Consider the following 18,164-nt stretch of genomic DNA (forward strand, 5'->3'; position numbering starts at 1 on the left):
CAGCAGACACCTCTCTGGCCAAGTCATATGTGCCCACATGAAAGGACCGATTCTCTACTCCAATACTCTTTTCCCAGAATTCATTTTCATCTAATTTCTATTCCAATGCTATAAAATATCACTTTCTAGAACTCCCTGCTCCTCATTGAGTGCTCAGATGACTCAGCTGCAGAACCAGGCTCTATCCTGTGAAAGTGGAAAAACAGAAAATCCAAAATTGATCTTCTGGGCAATTTTTGGCAGAATTGGACAAATAACAAGTGAGAATTTTTAGTATTACACTTTGGATGTGGGTGTTTAAATCTGTTATCCAATCTGGGCCTTGTTTCCTGATATTTTTCTTCAGCTGTAGCATGAGGATCCTCATTTGTGAGTACTGGATCACCGTGGTGAGAGGCTCCGTGCACACATCCCAAATGCTGAGGTGGAGCTCAAACATGGGAGCCGAGCCCCACCTAGTGACCCATGATTAAAGTACTCAGCTGCTGCTAAGTAGGATAAATATTTTATTTGCTCATGTTTGTAATTTAGGAAAAAAACAACTTTTTACAATTAAAATATTTCTTTTACAATTAAAAAAAATCTTAATCTAATTGTGAGTTATTTTCTAGCATTTCTAAGATGACTGCTCCTAGGCTAGCTGAAGAAATACAAGAGTTTTGATTGATATTGCTCAGCAAAATCAGACCTCTACTGCTGATTCCAATGTTTTTACATGAACTTCAGTTACCTGGATTCTGAAGTTTATTAAAAAATATTTGTTCCAGTTGCTGTTTTCCTCTATTCACAGTAAGAATGGAACACAAAACCTAAGGAGGATCCTTCAAAAAGTGCCAGATCAACAGCAAAATATTGGCATGTGATGACAGGAAGTCATCAGATTCTAATATAGGCCTTCATCGCTGGCATTGTACTTCAAGATTATTTTCTTAATCAGATAATGATTCTGTCTCAGAGTACTCTTTTTGTCTAGGTTAAAGGGTATTAATAACTTTGGTTATTTTTCTGGATATAATAAAAAATTGAACTTCTCTTATGAAAAAGGTTAAGTTTAATGTGAAATTTAGCATTTGCATTTCGAGGGAAAATTACTTTTCCCACATATTTTTCAAGTGCAACAGCACAAAGTGAAGGGAAAACTATTTTCTCTATTTAGGTTTTATAAGCGGAAAACTACCCTTCCAGTTTTAGAATTTTGTTCTAATTTTCATCCAGATTCTAAAACCTCTCAAAAATTGATGGATAGGAGCATTAAAAGACCAAATGCTGAACTATGTACTGGCTGGCTGGAAACTAAATGGTTTAATAAAACTTTTGTAAGACAGAGTCTTTAGAGATCTTTCTTTCTGTGTTTCTTCAGAACCACTTCTTGGGAGGAGGTGAGGGTGTGTGCAAATTTAAATTAGAAAGTTCTGTCAAAACAGTTTAAATGTTAATTTCAGAAACATTGTATGACTTACCCTTTTGGAAAAACGTAGTTATTTCAAGTCAACTTAGAAGGACTCTGAGATGTTCTAGCGCAGAGATTCATTCCTTGATCTAAAAACCCAGTTTCTGATATTACCTATTTACTTCCATGTATGATAGTTGTCACCAAGGTTTCATGCTGCACTTTCTCCAGAGAACTGGAACACATTTGGCTTTGTTTTGCTTTCTTTTTCTTGACAAAACTAGCCTAGTGCTCTATCTCCTGTACAAGATGGACCAATTTCTTAAACATTTCTGCAAAACAGCTTCCATTTAATTCAATTTCATTGCAGTTGCAGATGTTGTGTTACTTCTTAAGGAGGCCTTTTTTTTTTCTTCCACTAACTGTTAGGAAGAGGAACACATACTTTTAACATCCTTTCAATTTGTAGTTTTCTCTAGATTATTGAGCTGAATTTAGCGAACATAAAAAGTCAACAGGGACAGCACAGAGAAAACACGTTATTAAAAGTGGCTAATAAATCTCGCATTCCTTGGTCATCTGGGTTACAAGGATCGGTGTTATTCCTGTTGCAGCAGGTTATTTCTGTGCGTGCAAAATGCATATGGACATAGATAAGAGGTGTGTATAGCATAATACAGCATGTCAATGTGGTGTAACTGTATAAATAACAACCAAACAGAAGCTGTAAAGGGTCTATGACTGACTGTGCATTGATCATGCATTCGGGACAAATGGGGATCAGCGTCAGTGGGCTTTACAGGACGGACCAGCCCCGCTTTTGTGCCGCCAGTAACAACTCCTCAGCTATTCCCAGGAATAAGCTAATGAAGGGTGAATGGAAGCCTCCCATCCTGGCCGGGTGTGTAATCCTGCAGCTGTGGAGGAGCTGCCGGACCCCCCGAGCGCCGGGAGCCGGGTGCGGAGCGCCCCGGGCAGCGATGCCGCTCCCTCCCTCCTTCCCTCCCTCCCTCCCTCCCTGCCCTCGGCCCTGCGGCTCCGGCCAGGGCCCGGCCGAGCCCGGCCACGGCGGCGGGCGGAGCTGCCGGAGGTGCCCCCGCCCGGCCCGGCCCGGCCCCGCGGCGCTGGAACCGAGCCCCGGGCAGCCTCGCCCGCCGAGCCGGCTGCGCCCCGGACCCGCCCGCCGCCCCCGCGGGGCACGGCCCGGCCCAGCCCGGCTCGGCTCGGCTCGGCCCGGCTCGGCTCGGCCCGGCTCGGTTCGGCTCGGCCCGGCTCGGCCCGGCTCGGCTCGGCTCGGCCCGGCTCGGCTCGGCTCGGCTCGGCTCGGCTCGGCTCGGCTCGGCTCGGCCCGGCCCGGCTCGGCTCGGCTCGGCTCGGCTCGGCTCGGCTCGGCTCGGCTCGGCTCGGCTCGGCCCGGCTCGGCTCGGCTCGGCCCGGCTCGGCTCGGCTCGGCTCGGCCCGGCTCGGCCATGGAGCGGCGCGGGGACCCGCGGCAGGTGAGCGCCGGGCCGGAGCGTGCCCGGGACGCCGGCGGGGCGGAGGAGACGGAGCGGGGAGTGCGGGGACAGCGCACCTCGCTACGGCAGAGAGCTGCCAGGTGTTCGGCACTGGGAGTGCGGAGCTGAAATCGCCGCCCTTTGGAACTTGAGTTATTTCACATGAAGTTCGTTCTGCTGTTTTCTTCCCTTGTTTTTCTGTTTAGGACTCTGGAGATAGTATTTCTGAACGACTGGAATGGAGACCAGCCGTTTACAGAAAGTGCACAGACACTCTCTGGCTGCTCCTCTTCTGTCTTTTCTGGGCTGGTTTGGTAAGCACGCACGTTTGTTTGTTTGTTTATTTCCTGGAAAGACAAATCAGATCCAAAGTTAGTGGGGTTCTACACAGTGTTACACTAAATCTAAACTGAAATTGTCACGAGCAGAGGTCCCCAGGAATGCCCAGGGATAGATCTTACCTCTGTGGTGGTGCGGGGCTTTATTGTGCTGTCTGTTGCACTTCTAAGTTCTGCCCATGTGCTTTAGATGCCATGTATACACAGTATACACAGGACTCGGTGATTTAGAATTCTAGAATTCGCTTTTTTTTTTTTTTTTTTTTTTTTTTTGTAAATCAGTCCAGGCTCTCTGACTGGGCTCTTTATGCTCTTTATTCTACTTATTCATTGTAGCCTTGATATCTTAAAACATGTGTCCGTCTGATGCTACATTAAGTCACTATCTTAGAACAACGTGCAAGCCGTGGCTTTGTCTTTCTGAAGCGTGAATGGGGTTTTTAATGATATATCTCAGTCCACTCAGGATTCTCGTAAATGCACTTTTTAAATGGAAGCAGATGCAGAATATTATCTGCACATTTTGAATACTGCATAAATGGATGGTGAACTTTGTGAGCAGGATAGGGGGTTTCTTTACCTGCTGTCTAATACTTAGCGCTTTGATCAGTGGAGGGAATGCTGTGAATGAAACCTATCAAATGTTAAGGATTTAGGATTTTTGTTTGGTTTCTCTCACTGTTTTTATTGCTTACTTTCTGTGAAATAGCTTATTGCATGCATGTATTTGTTTTCTTGCGTTTGATCTTATTTTTAAAATATTTAAGAAAATGTAATGGCACTAATTTGTTGAAAGAAATTGAAATCACATTAATAGCTCTGTGGAAATGGATATCATGGCCATGTGCAGATATACCCCTGCAGCTATTGCTCTGTTACTTAACAATATTTGTGGCTTTTATCCAGCATCCTTCACTTAAAAAATAATAATAAAAAAAAAAATCACCCGCACAGTGGACCTGTAAATGCCCATCTTTGGACAGAATACCAGAATTTTCCTAAAAGCCTGTTTCAGCTGAGTTACAGTGCCATCTTATTTCCTGTTTGCCTTCTGAGAACACTTTAATTATTAACAAATACTTGCTCTGTAAACAAACTGGATCTGGAAATATTTTGTTATTGTAACAAATCGCATCCACAAGTAGTATGTTAGCTTGAATTGAGGAGTCTCTTCAAAGATGTCCATATTGAGACAGCATTAACATGCCATCATAATTTTTTTAAAAATCTGAACTAGTTAAGACTGCAACATAAGAGTCTACTATAAGCAAAAATGAGATTGCTCTCAGTACTAAAGAAGCACATCCGTCCATGTTCATGTATGAGACATGTTTTTGCCCAGATCCAATCTTTAGTCACAAGTACGAAAAACAAATAAAGACTCTAAAGCTTAAGTTAGAAGGCAGTTGTGCTGGATCTGATATGTACAATCTGTCTGGAGCACAGCTGATACTCAGCTGTATTCACTGAAAGCAGCAGTGGTCAGTGTGGGACTGGGAAGTCTTGCTGCTGCCAGCAGTTGGCACATAGCCACAGAGCTTAGTGATTGTCCTTGGTGTGTGTGAAATGTGACTTGCACCCCATGGGACAGAGGAGAAGCTTGCATCACTGAGTTCTTCAGTAGCTGGAGTGATGGGGAGATAAGCCTTGGGTAAAGCAGTGCTCAGGACTCCACCAGTTTCACAGAAGAATTGCTTCTTCTTCACAATTGCAGAGGTTCTTTCTAGGGATTGTTTTGGCCGTCACAAGGTACAGGAGGGTTTAAGCTGCATTCCTAGGCAAGGTGTTTTATTTTGACTAAAGATTGCTGCTACTTGGCCAGCAGAGGAACTTAGCTGCCTCTGGGGTTTGCATGAAGATGATCTACTGGAGCTTTAATGTGACAGCAGGACAACTAAAAGGTCAGGGCAGTGTCACCTAAGTGCATAGTGTGGCTTTCTCCAGGTTTTTCACATGTGTTAAAGTGCTCCTTCACCATTTGAGTGATCTTGCTGAGTGAAACACATGAACATCACTAGGGACAGTATTTAGCACCTTAGTAATGCTTTCCTCTTATTTTAATCAGGACTTCTATCTTTCTTCTCCTGTGTTATTCTGCTTAATTTATATACTTTCAACGATAGATGGAGGAAAGCTCTAAGGAAGCAATAGGGCTAAACTTGTCCATATGATTTGCTCTGGCCTTGTGCAGAGGGAGTGAATTTTGGATTTAACTGTTTGCAACTAGAAGGCAAAAATCTATGACTTAAAAGGAATATTTATTGAATGGGAAGGAAAAACTGTGGCCGCATGCTTTCACATTAAAAAATATTTTAACAGATGTTTATAAGTGGCTATTCTGTGGTGGCTGGTGCTGCAGGAAGACTTGTGCTTGGATATGACAGCTTTGGGAACATATGTGGTCGGAAGAACACTCCTGTAGAGGGGGCAAATCTTTCTGGATTGGACATGACTAATAAAAAGTAAGTATATCAGATAATGTCTAAATAAATGTAATGTTTGAGAACTCAGTAAAATACATATCTTCTAGCTGTCAGTCACATACATCTGTGTATCTACACATTGTTGTATTGAAAGGCAAAAGAGGTGGGAATACTGCAAAAAGGTGAGTGAAATTAAAAAGTTAAGATACAATTAAAAAATGTGCTGCATTGTCATGCTTTGTGCAGCTGCCTTCTTTAAAAGGATCTTAAATGGGACATCAGCCAAGCAGGCAGCTTGCAAATGGCAAATCTTTCTACTTAAGGATGTTGTACATTGAAGCTCGCAGTCATTCCACTGACTCCTTTGGAAAAAGTTTCACTTGCTTTGTAGCACTTTAAAAAGATGGAAAGAAGGTTCAGAATTTAAACTTATAAAAAACCAGGAAAGCTTATTTTTTGAGAAGAGGATCTTTTTTTCTTTCTAGGTATGTGTTCTTTCTGAATTCATGCAGCCTGGAAACGCAAAGCCTCAAAAGCAGTTCACTTTCCTTGTGTGTGTCAAGTTGTCCACAACAGCAACTCAACTCTTTGGAAGATCTCCAGAGTTTTGCAAGAAATAATGGTGTGCCACAGGGAATATGAGTACCTTAGTGTATCTGTGGAACAGCTGAGCAGCTTCCACTTTGTTTTTATTATGTTTCTCACACTAGGAAGTCATATCTTCCCATTAATTTCCTGAACAGTTCATGGTAACAGTAAATAAAATGTCCTGTTTCTGCTTTATTTCAAATCCATAGTTTCTAGAAATGTTACAGCTCTCTTATGCAAATTAGAAAGTTGTTGATTAGCTCCTGCACGGTGCTGAGATTATGTAGCAGAAAACTGACTGCTGAGAATGAACTAGTGAAGTTTGGTGGGGATGCTAGTAGGTGACCAGAGTTCATACGCTGATGGAGACTCTTGTCCAACTGGTTCCTTTAAATGTAATTAAAACCATAATGGAATTATTAATTCCACGAAGACACAAGTGGATTTATCCTCTAGACATCAGATCCCAATGTTTGCTGTTCCATTTTGTTGTAGTTTAACCCCAGCTGGCCACTAAGTATCACACAGCCACTCACTTCCCAGCAAAACCAGGACACACCTAAACATTTTATTTGCTTCTGGTGCTCAAAATGAAAATACTGTCAGAAGTAATTGTTGTGTCAAAGAGACTGCAGTTTATTCGTGTCCAACATGTAAATAATATAATCTGTGGCCTAAACCTTATTTCATGGGATATAAACTTGAGACCATATGAATATTAATGGCTATTTTTGTTGGAGGTCAGTCTAGAAGGCAAAAGATTCTGCAGAGATTGGTTTAGATTTACTCAACTACATAATTTGTTATTCACATTCCCACTGGAATATCAGGGATGGAAATGGTCTGCTAAGGGATCAAACCAGAAGTAAAATTTAAAAATTAGCTGTCAATGTGTTTTAACCCTCAATTTTTTACTGATTTTAAATTACTTTTTTTTTTTTTTTTCTCTTTTTAGGTTCTTTTCTTTGCGTTTACAACCTGAGTGTTTCCAGTTACACTCTAAATCCAAAGGCAGCTCAGCTGTGTCCCACACTGCCAGTTCCACCAAGGTAAGAATGGCTGGGCACTTTACAATCTCCTTGAGTCCAAATAGCTTCTTATGGATTGTTACTTTCTCACATTTTTATTTGGCTTGATGCTTCACAGTCAGGATGGTTTTGCTTTGTTTATTTATTTTGTCCGTGTATCCTTACGAGTTCTCTTATGTGCCTGTGAACATGCCAGTGTCCTGTCCCACTGAATAAACAAGGACTGCATTCCTTCCATTCCTCTACCCTTTATTCCTGTACCCTTCCATTCCTCTTCCTTTTCCAAATTAGGAAAAGGCACTCCATATGAGGAACAACTTAGCTCCTGCACGGATTTTGCTTTCTCCCTCAATGCCAAGGATGTGGTCTTTGGCCTTGCTTCTTCTCCTGAGCCAGAAATTTCCATCAGAATAATTTTATAGCCAGAAGCTATGGCTTGAAGCACAAATCTGTGGATGTTGCTTTCTTTGTTAAATTTGGCATTTGTGAGTCAAAATTCTTAAGTACCACTGTGTCATGAAAATACAGCAGAGAATTGGAATCTCTGTGTTTGCAGAGCTAACTCATCTGCTCTGAACAGCAGAAAATGGAATAACAAAGTGAAGAGAGCAGGAGACTCTGTAATGTAAAAACATTACATACAGCAGATCAAAGGAGAACATGTAAATTGATGAAAAAATATGGCATATTTCAGTTATTTCCTCAACTTTCTAGGCCTTTTTCAGTTTGTCAAGGAACTCTGCAAAGTTACTCATCTTGCACAGTAATATTACATAGTAGAAGCAAAGCTTGTTACTGAAAATTTTAGCTGTTGATAATAAAACCTCTCCCTTTCAGGTGTGAATATGCCATTGATTGTTGTAGGGCAGCACTGCCAAAGTGGGACAATAAATTCATGCGAGAAGCTTGGCTGGGAGTGTCAAATAGTTTTGTATAAATATTTGGTTTCATTAATTGTACCTTGCAAACATGGTTTTAGTGTGGATTTTAGAAGGCTTAAATATCATAAAAAACAATGCAGTGTTTGTGATGTTGAATTATCTACAACAGCATAGGTTTCAGCTATGTGAGCACGAACTTTGTTTTTGCATAAACACATGGGAGCAAAGCAGGTGAAACCAGACTAGAATGGGAATAGGAGCTATGTGCTGATGGTGATAGGTAATGGGAGAGTTATTAATTTCTTTCCCCAGGCTGATTTTGAATGGATCTCTTCTGGTATAGTGATGCAGGCATGACACTGTTAGGAGTTAATTTTGCAGATGATACATAAAACTACTAGTTTTAAACGAGTGCTCTCTGTGGAGAATGGCAGGATGGATCTCTGTGGATTTTAAATTACTCCAGTAATTAATTTTTTTAACCACTTCTTTTTTTAACATTTCAGTAAGTCCTTTCCATTATTTAATCGATGTGTTCCACAAAATCCTGAATGCTATTCCAAATATGCATCTGCCTTAATAAATATGGTTAATGAAATGGATGTTTTTCACCGAATTCTGAGTGGAATATTGGCAGGAAGAGATACTGTGATAGGACTGAGTGTCCTTGCACTAGGTAAGGTTTTAAGTAAAAAGTGAATAATGATATTCAATTAAAAGGTTAAAATGTTTCTCATAAGTCTGTATGTTTAATTCAAAAGTGCACTTTTTTCATATTTTCTGGGCAGAGTTATTTTTAAGGAAGAGTGATCAGGTTTTATCTGGGGCATTTAAAAGACTGGTGAAATGCAGATCTCTGTCAGATTCTGTGTTCTATGACATGGTCATATACCTCATTTTGGAGGACTGTAAGAAATTGTTGTTTAAAAAAATGACATCAGCATGAATACTTGAACTTAACTCTTACATAAAATGTTATTTAAAAGCTAGTATTTCCTGTGGTGAAATATATCAGCTATAAGTTCCTTTGTATTTAAGGTAGAGGTAACTGTGAGTGGTAAAAAAATGTTTAAATGTTAAAAGGTTGTCTGCTTTACTAAATACTGTTACTCTTAAGATAACTGTTTAAAAATAAAAGCCAAAATTCTACAAGAAACTTACATTTATATTTAAAATTAAAAGGGTTGCAACACTCAAACTGTCTTTATATGTATTTTTCAGCCTTCTCTTTGATGCTGGTTTTAGCCTTCAGGTTCATTCAGACCCTCCTCATCCATACTCTGATTGCACTGGTTGTATTTGGGTTGTTGTGTAAGTATATTTACTGTTTCACTGTACTGAAGGATTAGCAGCTGAACAAACAGCTATCCTTTATTTCCATGGCCATCCTCAGTAACCTTCAGTCATTTCCAAGCTGAGACCTGCTTGTCTTTTGGTGCCAAGGTCTGGCTGTGCTGCTCCAGCTGCTGAGTGTTAGGATGATGGTGATGTTTATTGTTTTTATAGATGCCTAGAAACAACATTTCTTTTGGCAGATGAATGCAGTTATGAAAATGCTACTGTTTCAAAGAATGCTTAGTGAACTCTTACGCTGTCTGCTTTAGGAAGGGAGAAGCATGGGAATTTGTCTGGCTAAAGCTTGTCATTCCGCGAAAGTTAGCTTTGTATCTCCACTGTGAGATGACATGCCTGAGCCTTGGGATAACTGCAAAAAATCCAAATGTTCTGCTGTGGTTTTACCTCAGTCTGAGGCCATTATTGGAAGTTTCTCTGTCACCACTGATCCTGTGCCTCACTTTGCTAACTGACAGTATTCCCAGGCTGGGTGTGGGATAGCGGGAGGGCAGGACACTGGGGAGGGAGGCCAGGCAGGCATCAGCCCACCAGCAAGTGTGCCCTGCTCACCCTCATGCTGCTCTGCTCTGCTCAGTTGTCTCAGGTGTTCTCTGGTGGCTCCATTACGACTACAGGAATGACCCCAGCACTGAACTGGAAACAGAAAAGGAAAATGTAAAGTTCCTGCTCGGGTATGCCATCTTCTCAACAATAGTTACTGTAAGTAGTGTTTTGCCCTAAGCAATGGCAGAGGCTGTAACTTGAAAACTTGAGCTACAATGCTTCTGCAACAATAAAAATAATTCCTACTTCTTTTCAAAATGGCAAGTGACAATAAATTCTAAGATCTTCCTACATTCACTTAAATATAATCATAAAATCATAGAATTGTGTGGGATGGAAGGGACCTTAACAATCCCTAGTTCCAACTAGATTTTTAGGCCCCCATCCAAACTACAAAAATAGTTTTATATCTTCCTTATGAAACTTGTTTGTCAGCCTTGCCGTGCCTTAGACCAGTACAAATGGTGTTAAGGTTGTTGGCACAGAAATTCAAGAATTGTGATCCATCCCCGTTTTTGTTCTGCTCACTGGAGAATCACGTTGAATAAACACAGGGGCACTAGCTGAGTATGAGCATGAGAGCTGTGGATTCTTCCCACCCTGTAAGCAGGAGAAAGGGGTGGCAGCTCTCTTAGACAATGAAAGGGGCAGTGAAATGCAGGCACAGTGTCCAGACCTCAGGTTATGGGGTTACATTCTGGTTTTCTGTCATTGACTTTGTTTTACAACAAAAAAACTGAGTGTGGCTTGCAACTTCTGAAGTGATTTTTTCACTCTGATGTTGCAATGTTAAAATGAGCCATTTCTCAATTTGAGGGTACAGTCAATTTGTACTTCATGAGACATTTGTCAAAGCAATTGTCCTGTTGTCTTAGAGATCAGTAAGATCCATATGCAATTTGCCAGATATGAACAGCCTGACAGTTTACAGTGACAAATGTATATGTGCCACAGATCAGATTTTTTTCTTTAATATCCTCTACATGTTATGATCTTTTTACATCTGCTGACACTAAAGAGGTAAGAAAAAGTTTCTTTGAATGCATGTGTGTTCCAGTAAAACTGACTGTTGTTTGCAGAACTGTGGGAACATCCACTGCTGCGGGTTATGCTTCTCTCCAGAGCTGGTGGCTTCTTTCTAGAGCTGGCAAGAAAACTAGTGAAGCAACTGCCACTGGTTGTATTTATTGTTTTAAAGATTCCAACATCCCTTTTAATTGCTGTTCATAGTTCCTTGTCACATACAAAGAATTGGGGATATTGTGGGGTTTTTGGCTCAGGGTTTTGTTATTGGCAGGTTGGGTTTTTTACTTTGGGAAGACAATAATTTATTTAAATACATTTTCATTTTATGTCTGCTTTGCTCCTATACATAAATAGCTCTCAGACTAGTTTGGTGGATTGCAGAAAAGGACTGGTTCTCCTACCATTGTGAAAGTGAACAGTGGCGAGCTAACCTGAGTAGAAAGAAAGTTTAAAAGTTCGTAACATGCAGGGTATGTGAAAGCAATGTGTAGTATGGAATATACATTTATGCTTGCTATAAAGCAACACAGACTGTTTCCATTAGATGAATTAAAGTCTTTTGAATCCTATTTTGTTCAAAAAACCAGCAACAACTACTGCAGGAAACCAGGTTTTAACCCACAGGCTCTTTGAGAACACAGGCAGTATCTTGGAGGGATTTTCTGATGTGTAGTACGATTGTATAAATTGCTTTGCTGACATGTCTTTGTGAAATCTATATCCTCTGATCTCACATTTGACAACTCTGATAATTTTCTTGAGATAAAACCCCCAACAATTTGTCTTTTTATTTCCTGAAACAGGTTGTTCTGCTCTCCCTTATATTTGTACTAAGAAAGAGGCTTCAGTTCGCTGTACAGCTCTTTCGAATTGTTGGTAAAATCATTGGCAGAATTCCTTTCCTCCTCCTCCAACCATTCTGGACCTTTCTGATTCTTGTTGTGTTCTGGGTATTTTGGGTTGCTGTACTGCTCAGTTTAGGAACTGCAGGTAAGTATATACTTTTCATATTTTTGACTGAGTGCTATCCATTTCCTAAGTTCCCTTCTTAAATGTGAGACCTCTTGGTGTTGGTGTACATAATGTGGGCTAGCATTGTTACACAACTGAATTTTTTTTTTTTTTTTAATTTTATTTCCCAATTGCTGGAGCCTTTTACATTGGCCTTTTTGCTTCCATATGTGGCCTTGAGTTTTGTTCTTTTTCATTTATGTATTAATAGATGGTTGTAGGTGCAGTATATGTTTGATGTACTTAAATAAAGAAAGTAACAGGAAGAAGGAAACAGCTTTTAATGCAACTGTTACAAAATGAGGATGTTCATCTCCTCTGACTATAAGCAATGTTGGATTGTCACAGAGGAAGGACATTGCTTTGGAGCAGTAGTTCAGTGACAATTGCTATCATTTGTATAGTGCAACAGTATTTGGATAAATTCAGTGGTTCTTGCAGTTGCAGAGGAGGTGCTGTGTGGGAAGAGCCAAGCACTATGAAAGATCTGGAAGAAGAGATTGGTGGAAGGGTGTTACTGAGGGATATAGCACTGTAAGATCTGTCGCTGATTAAACCAGGGTAATTTGGATGCTGTCCCTTTGCCCAGTACCATGCCATCCAAGTGAAAGAGAGGTTGTCCTTCTGTGGAACATCACTCATAGAAGTGAAGCTAAACTCTGTGTAGCTCTGGGGGTAACTGCTCATGTACACATCAGCCCCTGTCCATGAAAAGCATTAAGATTTGGGGGCTGGTATTTTCTAATTTTAAATTTCTAGGGCCACTGTTAGGAACCAATCCTTTGGGTCAAAGCTGATGTGGTATTGATGTGGACAGAGACCATTGTTTATGGGTTTTCTCTTTCAGAAACTTGGCAGTGATTTCTGTGTGGAAGACCAAACACTAATTCTTCAAGTGTTTGTGTGTTATGTTTTACTTTGTGTTTCCACCACCACTGGAGACAGTGCTGCAGTAACTCCTTAGGACAGGCTTACAGATTCCTGCTAGGCCAGGAAAACCTCCAGCCTTTCCATAGCTGAGCCCATCTGGCAAAGCTGGCTGTATTCCCTGTCTCTGTTAATCAGGCACCTCACTCCTCTTCCATCACAACTGCTTCCATCTCAGATGATTCTGGCTCTTTACAAGACCTGCTTCACTTCTAACGTGAGAAGCTGTCTGAGTCCATGCTGGCATTGCAGATCACACCCATTCTTAGGCTAGACTGGGATCTGTTTCCCTCCAGCTTTCATTGGAGAGTCGTGCAGATTTGCAAATCTCTGTTTCTGCTGCCATGAGTAGCTCGTGTCTGTCAGGAATGGCTGCTTGAAGCAGCTGCTAACCTGCTTCTCCTGCAAAAGGTCAAATGTCTGACCTGCAGTCTCTTTGTGAATTGTTTCTCCTCACCAAATAGTCAAGCCAATGCCCTTTGCTTTAGATGTCATGCATATTCCTTCTCCACACTTCTTTGAGCTAGATTTTCCCAATACAGAAGCAGCATTGTGTGCTGGACACAGTTCTGTGTTGTTCGTTTTTCTGCAAAATCTTTTTGGCATTTATGTATGGATCAACCAGGCAGCAGGAATTTTGAAACTGGCTTTGTGGGGTATCTTTTCCCTGCTTCAGACCGCACTTTATAGAAAGGAGCATCTCCTGAGCTATCAACCAGCTGTTCATTTCATGCGCCTGCTTGGATCAGATACAATTTAAGATAAACAATTAACTGTAGTAAATTTAGTAACAGAACAATAGAATTAATTATAGCACACAGATTTTCTAAATATATAATTAACAAGAACTATGAGAGCAAATATTGCATGCTTGATGTTAAATCAAGCTGACTTGATCTTAATATGCACACATAAGGATGTAAAGCTTGCCCTTGCTGTATCTAAGTTTGGAAAACGCCAGCTGAATCTGTTGTATTAGAACTTTTGGAAATGCAGCAGTCATTAGAAAAGTAGAAATATCTAAAAAGTACTTTTGCTCTTGTGACAGAAGAAGCTTAATTATAAGAGCAGGATGGGAAACCATTTGGTATTTTTGGGATGTTTTTACAAACTTTGCAGTAAAATAGTGACTTGCACATTATATCCAAAAGCAAATTCCACATATATTCACAGGGGAGTAAAACCCAATAAAAACTGCTTTTGAGAGGATTTAAAGCTTTTTCCATGTTGTGCCATTTTCCTTCATTGGTTATATTCTGTGTTTCCTGCTAGGCATTTTCATTCAACCTTTTTTCTTTTTCCTCTGCCTTCTTGGAGAGTAGGATTCAAAGAGTTTATGACCTGCTGTTACATTCATAGTGCAGTGCACAGCTCCTGACTCAAAGGTATTTTATGTTTTGTCTTCTCCCTAACTTAATAGGAACGCTGATGTTTCCAGCAAGTGATGCAAACAGTAGAGTACAGAGGGCAGCAAAAACTTGATAAAGTTTCAGTTTTGAAAGAGTCTACCTTTTTCGGATTTAGCATAAGAAGGGAAGGTCATTTCCGGTTATTTAACTGTCAGTACATTGCTTTTCTGAGCAACCTAGTAAAACACAGGTTTTGACTGAGGTATTCTGCCAGGGTATTTTTAGTGCAGATGTCGGTCCTTAGAAGATCTTCCCGTTAGAAGCAAATTAATGTTTAGAGGAGTCCGTGTGCATTTGATAAATAACCTGAATGACTTCTCAGTTAAAAGCTAAGCATGAATGCGGGTGGAAAGATGCCGCTCTGTGTTTGGTGACGTCTCTGGATAAGCTGGGCGCTGTCAGTCCGTGGGGCTGTGTGGGTGGTGGCACTTTTGCGGAGCTGTCGCACACTCGCTGTCCGAGCGGGGACCCCGCGTCCGTGCCCGCGCCCGCCAGGGGGCGCCGCGTCAGCGCCCGCCCCGCCAGGGGGCGCCGCGTCCGTGCCCGCGCCCGCCAGGGGGCGCCGCGTCCGTGCCCGCGCCCGCCAGGGGGCGCCGCAGCTCGCGGGGAGCGCCTCAGGCCGGGGGGGCGGGGCAGCGGCTCCCGGGAAGGGCGCGGAACAAAGGGCGGGCGCCTCAGCCCCTCGCTGCTCCGGAGGGTCTCAGCACGGCTGGATCCAGCCCTCAGGCCGAGCGGAGCGGGGAGGTCCGTGTCACAGCACTGCTGTTTGCCTTTACAGTCCCGTCCTCTACCTCAGATTTGGTTTGTAACTCAAATCTTGGACGACAAACACTAAATGAGATTTGGTGTTGAGAGCGCTCCGTTAGGTTGTGTTTCAAATTTTCAGCCCAAACATGAGTTCTGTGAAATGGTGTCTGTTAAAGCAGCTCACCATCAGAGAAGTTGGGTTTGTTGTGCTGCTCTGGGATGATACACCCACACATCCTGTAATGACAGCTGTGTACAGGACTGTACGGTTCATAAAGCACTGAGAGGACACCTTTGTATTGTTTATTAGTTTTCTACAATTGCTATGTAAGTGGAAGACATTTGTTTTTATTTTGAGTTTTGGGGACTTTTTGCACCACTTGAGAGTACTTCTCTGACGATCTCCAGAGATATGCTTTCTCTTACACAGCAATTTGTTTTCTTCATTGATAAATAATTGCCTGTCTAGGATTCAACTTGTAAAGTACAGGTGGTGATTTTCCTGAGTTTGACACTTCAATGTCTTCTTCTCACAAATATATTTTCTGGGGCTGTGCAGGCTGTATTTTAAATGCAAATATACCAAGAAAGCTGAAAAAATGAAATGTTTACGAAGGCACTAGTCTTTTGTCTAATACAGAGAGATGGGTAAATGAATTGGCTTGCTGCTGTGCTGCACCTGTTATTAACATTTTCTCTGAATCTGCACTAGCTATATAATATTTATGGTGTCTCTGCATCTTAACAGTTCTGGAGCACTTGATCCTTGCTTCAGCTGTGGCACACCTGATCATTATGCAATGCTGTTGGCACCCTATTTACATCTCCTTCAGAAGTTAGTGTAACTGTGTGAAAAAAACACTAACTTCTTGGGGGCTATAGAAAGCCATAGCCTGCACTTGAAAGGTGCTTATGCACATGACTAATTTGAAACACATGGATAATCCTATTAAAATCAGCGGGTCTACTTATGCATTTTAGGGTAGGCACCTGCCTAAGTACCTTGGTAATTCAGAATCTGTAAGAGCAGCAAAGACTGAGTGAATTCCAGACCTAGAAAACACAGAGAAATGCCAAGATTTCATGAGACTTTTGGTAGCACAAGCAGTGGCACCAGTTAGAACCATTATCTGGCTAGGAATGGAATTCATCTGTTCTTTGCAAAAGCTGGTCTGTCTTAGGGTTATTGAATTTCATTGTTTGCTAATTTGTGGGTGTTTCACTGCAGAGCTGAAGTGGCCATGTGGCACAGCGGAGCATGTCTTTCAACTTTCCAGTGTGCAGGAGCTGTGAGGTCCACATGGTGTAAATACTGTGGGTGTAGGATGAGTAGGTGGTGTGATTTTTTGGGTAATGAAGGTACATCCTATAGGCAAGTGAGCAGAACTGCCACATAAAGTTGTGCAGCAGGAAAATGAGCAATAAAAATGTATTTTCTGCAGGGCCTTGACATTCCAATTACAATCAGGTAGCTTACCTGTAAATACCTTTACGTGATAAACACTAAATAAGATAACAATAAATTCTGTTGCAGGAAGCACTAAGAGTCAGTGTAAGATTCCAGAACCTTTCCTCACTTAGCAGTGGGAGGAGCACAACATATTTTCATGTTAACAGGAACTGATAAACAAGCTCTCAGTATTTTCTTGTCAGTGGCTCTTTGTTTGTGATAAGGAAATTGCTGGACTAGACTTCCCAAGAATTTTTGTCTCTTACAATCGCCTGTTGCTGCAGGCATCAGCAAAACCTCTCAGAAGCAGCAGCTGCCGAGTAAGGACATCTGTGTGGCAGTCCCAAAATGTAGCTGAAGGTACTGCACACACCCAGCTCTGGTGCCGCAGTGCACTGCTGTGCTGGCTGCCAGAGCAGCACTGGGCTGAGTCCCACAGAGACATTCTCCTGGGCTCTGCTGCAAGCACTTGTGCCTGTTCACATTGTTAACATCGCTTCTTTTGAAGTATTGGCAGCAGATCAACCCTTGTACTGATTAAAGGCTTCCAGATTTGGTGGTTCAGATGTAGGGACTTCAGTTCTTTACTGAGTTGTTAATGTTATCACTAAGAGTGTATGGTACACTGGGAAGATTCATGATTGCATAGTTGGAGAAAAATATTCTGATGACAGATTAAACTGCATTTCAGGGCTTTGTTGAAAAAGTTTAGTTGGTATGAACAGATAGATCATAGTACAGTGATAAGGAAAATGGCATTTTCTCAACAGGTTATTTAGGATAGCTTTTAAATTTATCTGAGATACTGCTATAGAAAAAGCCTTGCATGTAGTTCTGTTGACAAAATTATGCATGTCTGGTAGGCCCAGAAGACAGGGAATCAGACAGAGATGTTTATATTGTTATATAGATTTTTGTGAAGTAACAAAACTAGTTTACCATACCTGACCAGTGAAGTGATCAAAGGTGAGCTCACAGGTGGCTCTGCCTGATTTCTGTGCAGCTGAGCACAGCACTGTGCACATGTACAAGTATAAGGCTGGCCAGGAAAGACAAAGCCACTGCTGTTGTTACTGAAGGTGGTTATTTCAGTTGGCTGGTAAAAAGCAAACAGAGTTAGCTTGTACATGTATCAGTCTTCATGACAACACAACAGAAACAAAGACCTGTTTTGGAAAAAGAAGTGTTCAGGTGGATTGTATGGTGGAAAATGTCCTTAATTCTGCTACTAAATGGCATAATGTCTTTGCTTGAGAATGGAGAGGTTGGACACCTTGTATCTCACTGACATCTTCTTCGCCTAAGTTCCCTTAGTGAGGACTGTAGGCTGTGGATAATGAGCCTATTTGGCTAGTTGTGTGTGCTGCAGGAAATGGCAGTCTAGAGCCTCTAGAAGAAATGTGGGAAATGAAAAATGCCTTGAATTCAGAATTATATTGTGCCTCATTTATTTTAATGGCTTAAGTAAAAGATTATATCCTCAAAAACTCCCCTTAAAAAACCCTAACTTATGCAAACTTAAAACCAGGGAGACACAGGATGGGTAGGAAT

At 41.5% G+C, this 18,164-nt stretch overlaps 1 protein-coding gene across 6 annotated transcripts in view; it reads left to right on the forward strand.

Moving 5' to 3' along the window:
- SLC44A3 (solute carrier family 44 member 3) overlaps positions 1-18,164 on the forward strand; it is a 94,198-nt gene that overhangs the window by 52,597 nt on the left and 23,437 nt on the right. For 5 of the 6 annotated variants that reach the window (XM_033066902.1, XM_033066901.1, XM_033066906.1 and 2 more), the window contains 8 exons: positions 3,093-3,200; positions 5,544-5,686; positions 6,133-6,269; positions 7,191-7,284; positions 8,651-8,820; positions 9,366-9,455; positions 10,075-10,199; positions 11,873-12,059. In XM_033066902.1, the coding sequence (XP_032922793.1) occupies positions 3,093-3,200; positions 5,544-5,686; positions 6,133-6,269; positions 7,191-7,284; positions 8,651-8,820; positions 9,366-9,455; positions 10,075-10,199; positions 11,873-12,059 (1,054 nt within the window). Of the gene's footprint in view, positions 1-2,823; positions 2,887-3,092; positions 3,201-5,543; positions 5,687-6,132; positions 6,270-7,190; positions 7,285-8,650; positions 8,821-9,365; positions 9,456-10,074; positions 10,200-11,872; positions 12,060-18,164 lie in introns of those variants that run through there. The other variant, XM_033066905.1, reaches the window with a different exon arrangement.

This window comes from Catharus ustulatus, chromosome 9 (genome assembly GCF_009819885.2).
Source record: "Catharus ustulatus isolate bCatUst1 chromosome 9, bCatUst1.pri.v2, whole genome shotgun sequence".
In the NCBI taxonomy this organism is placed as follows: domain Eukaryota; kingdom Metazoa; phylum Chordata; class Aves; order Passeriformes; family Turdidae; genus Catharus; species Catharus ustulatus.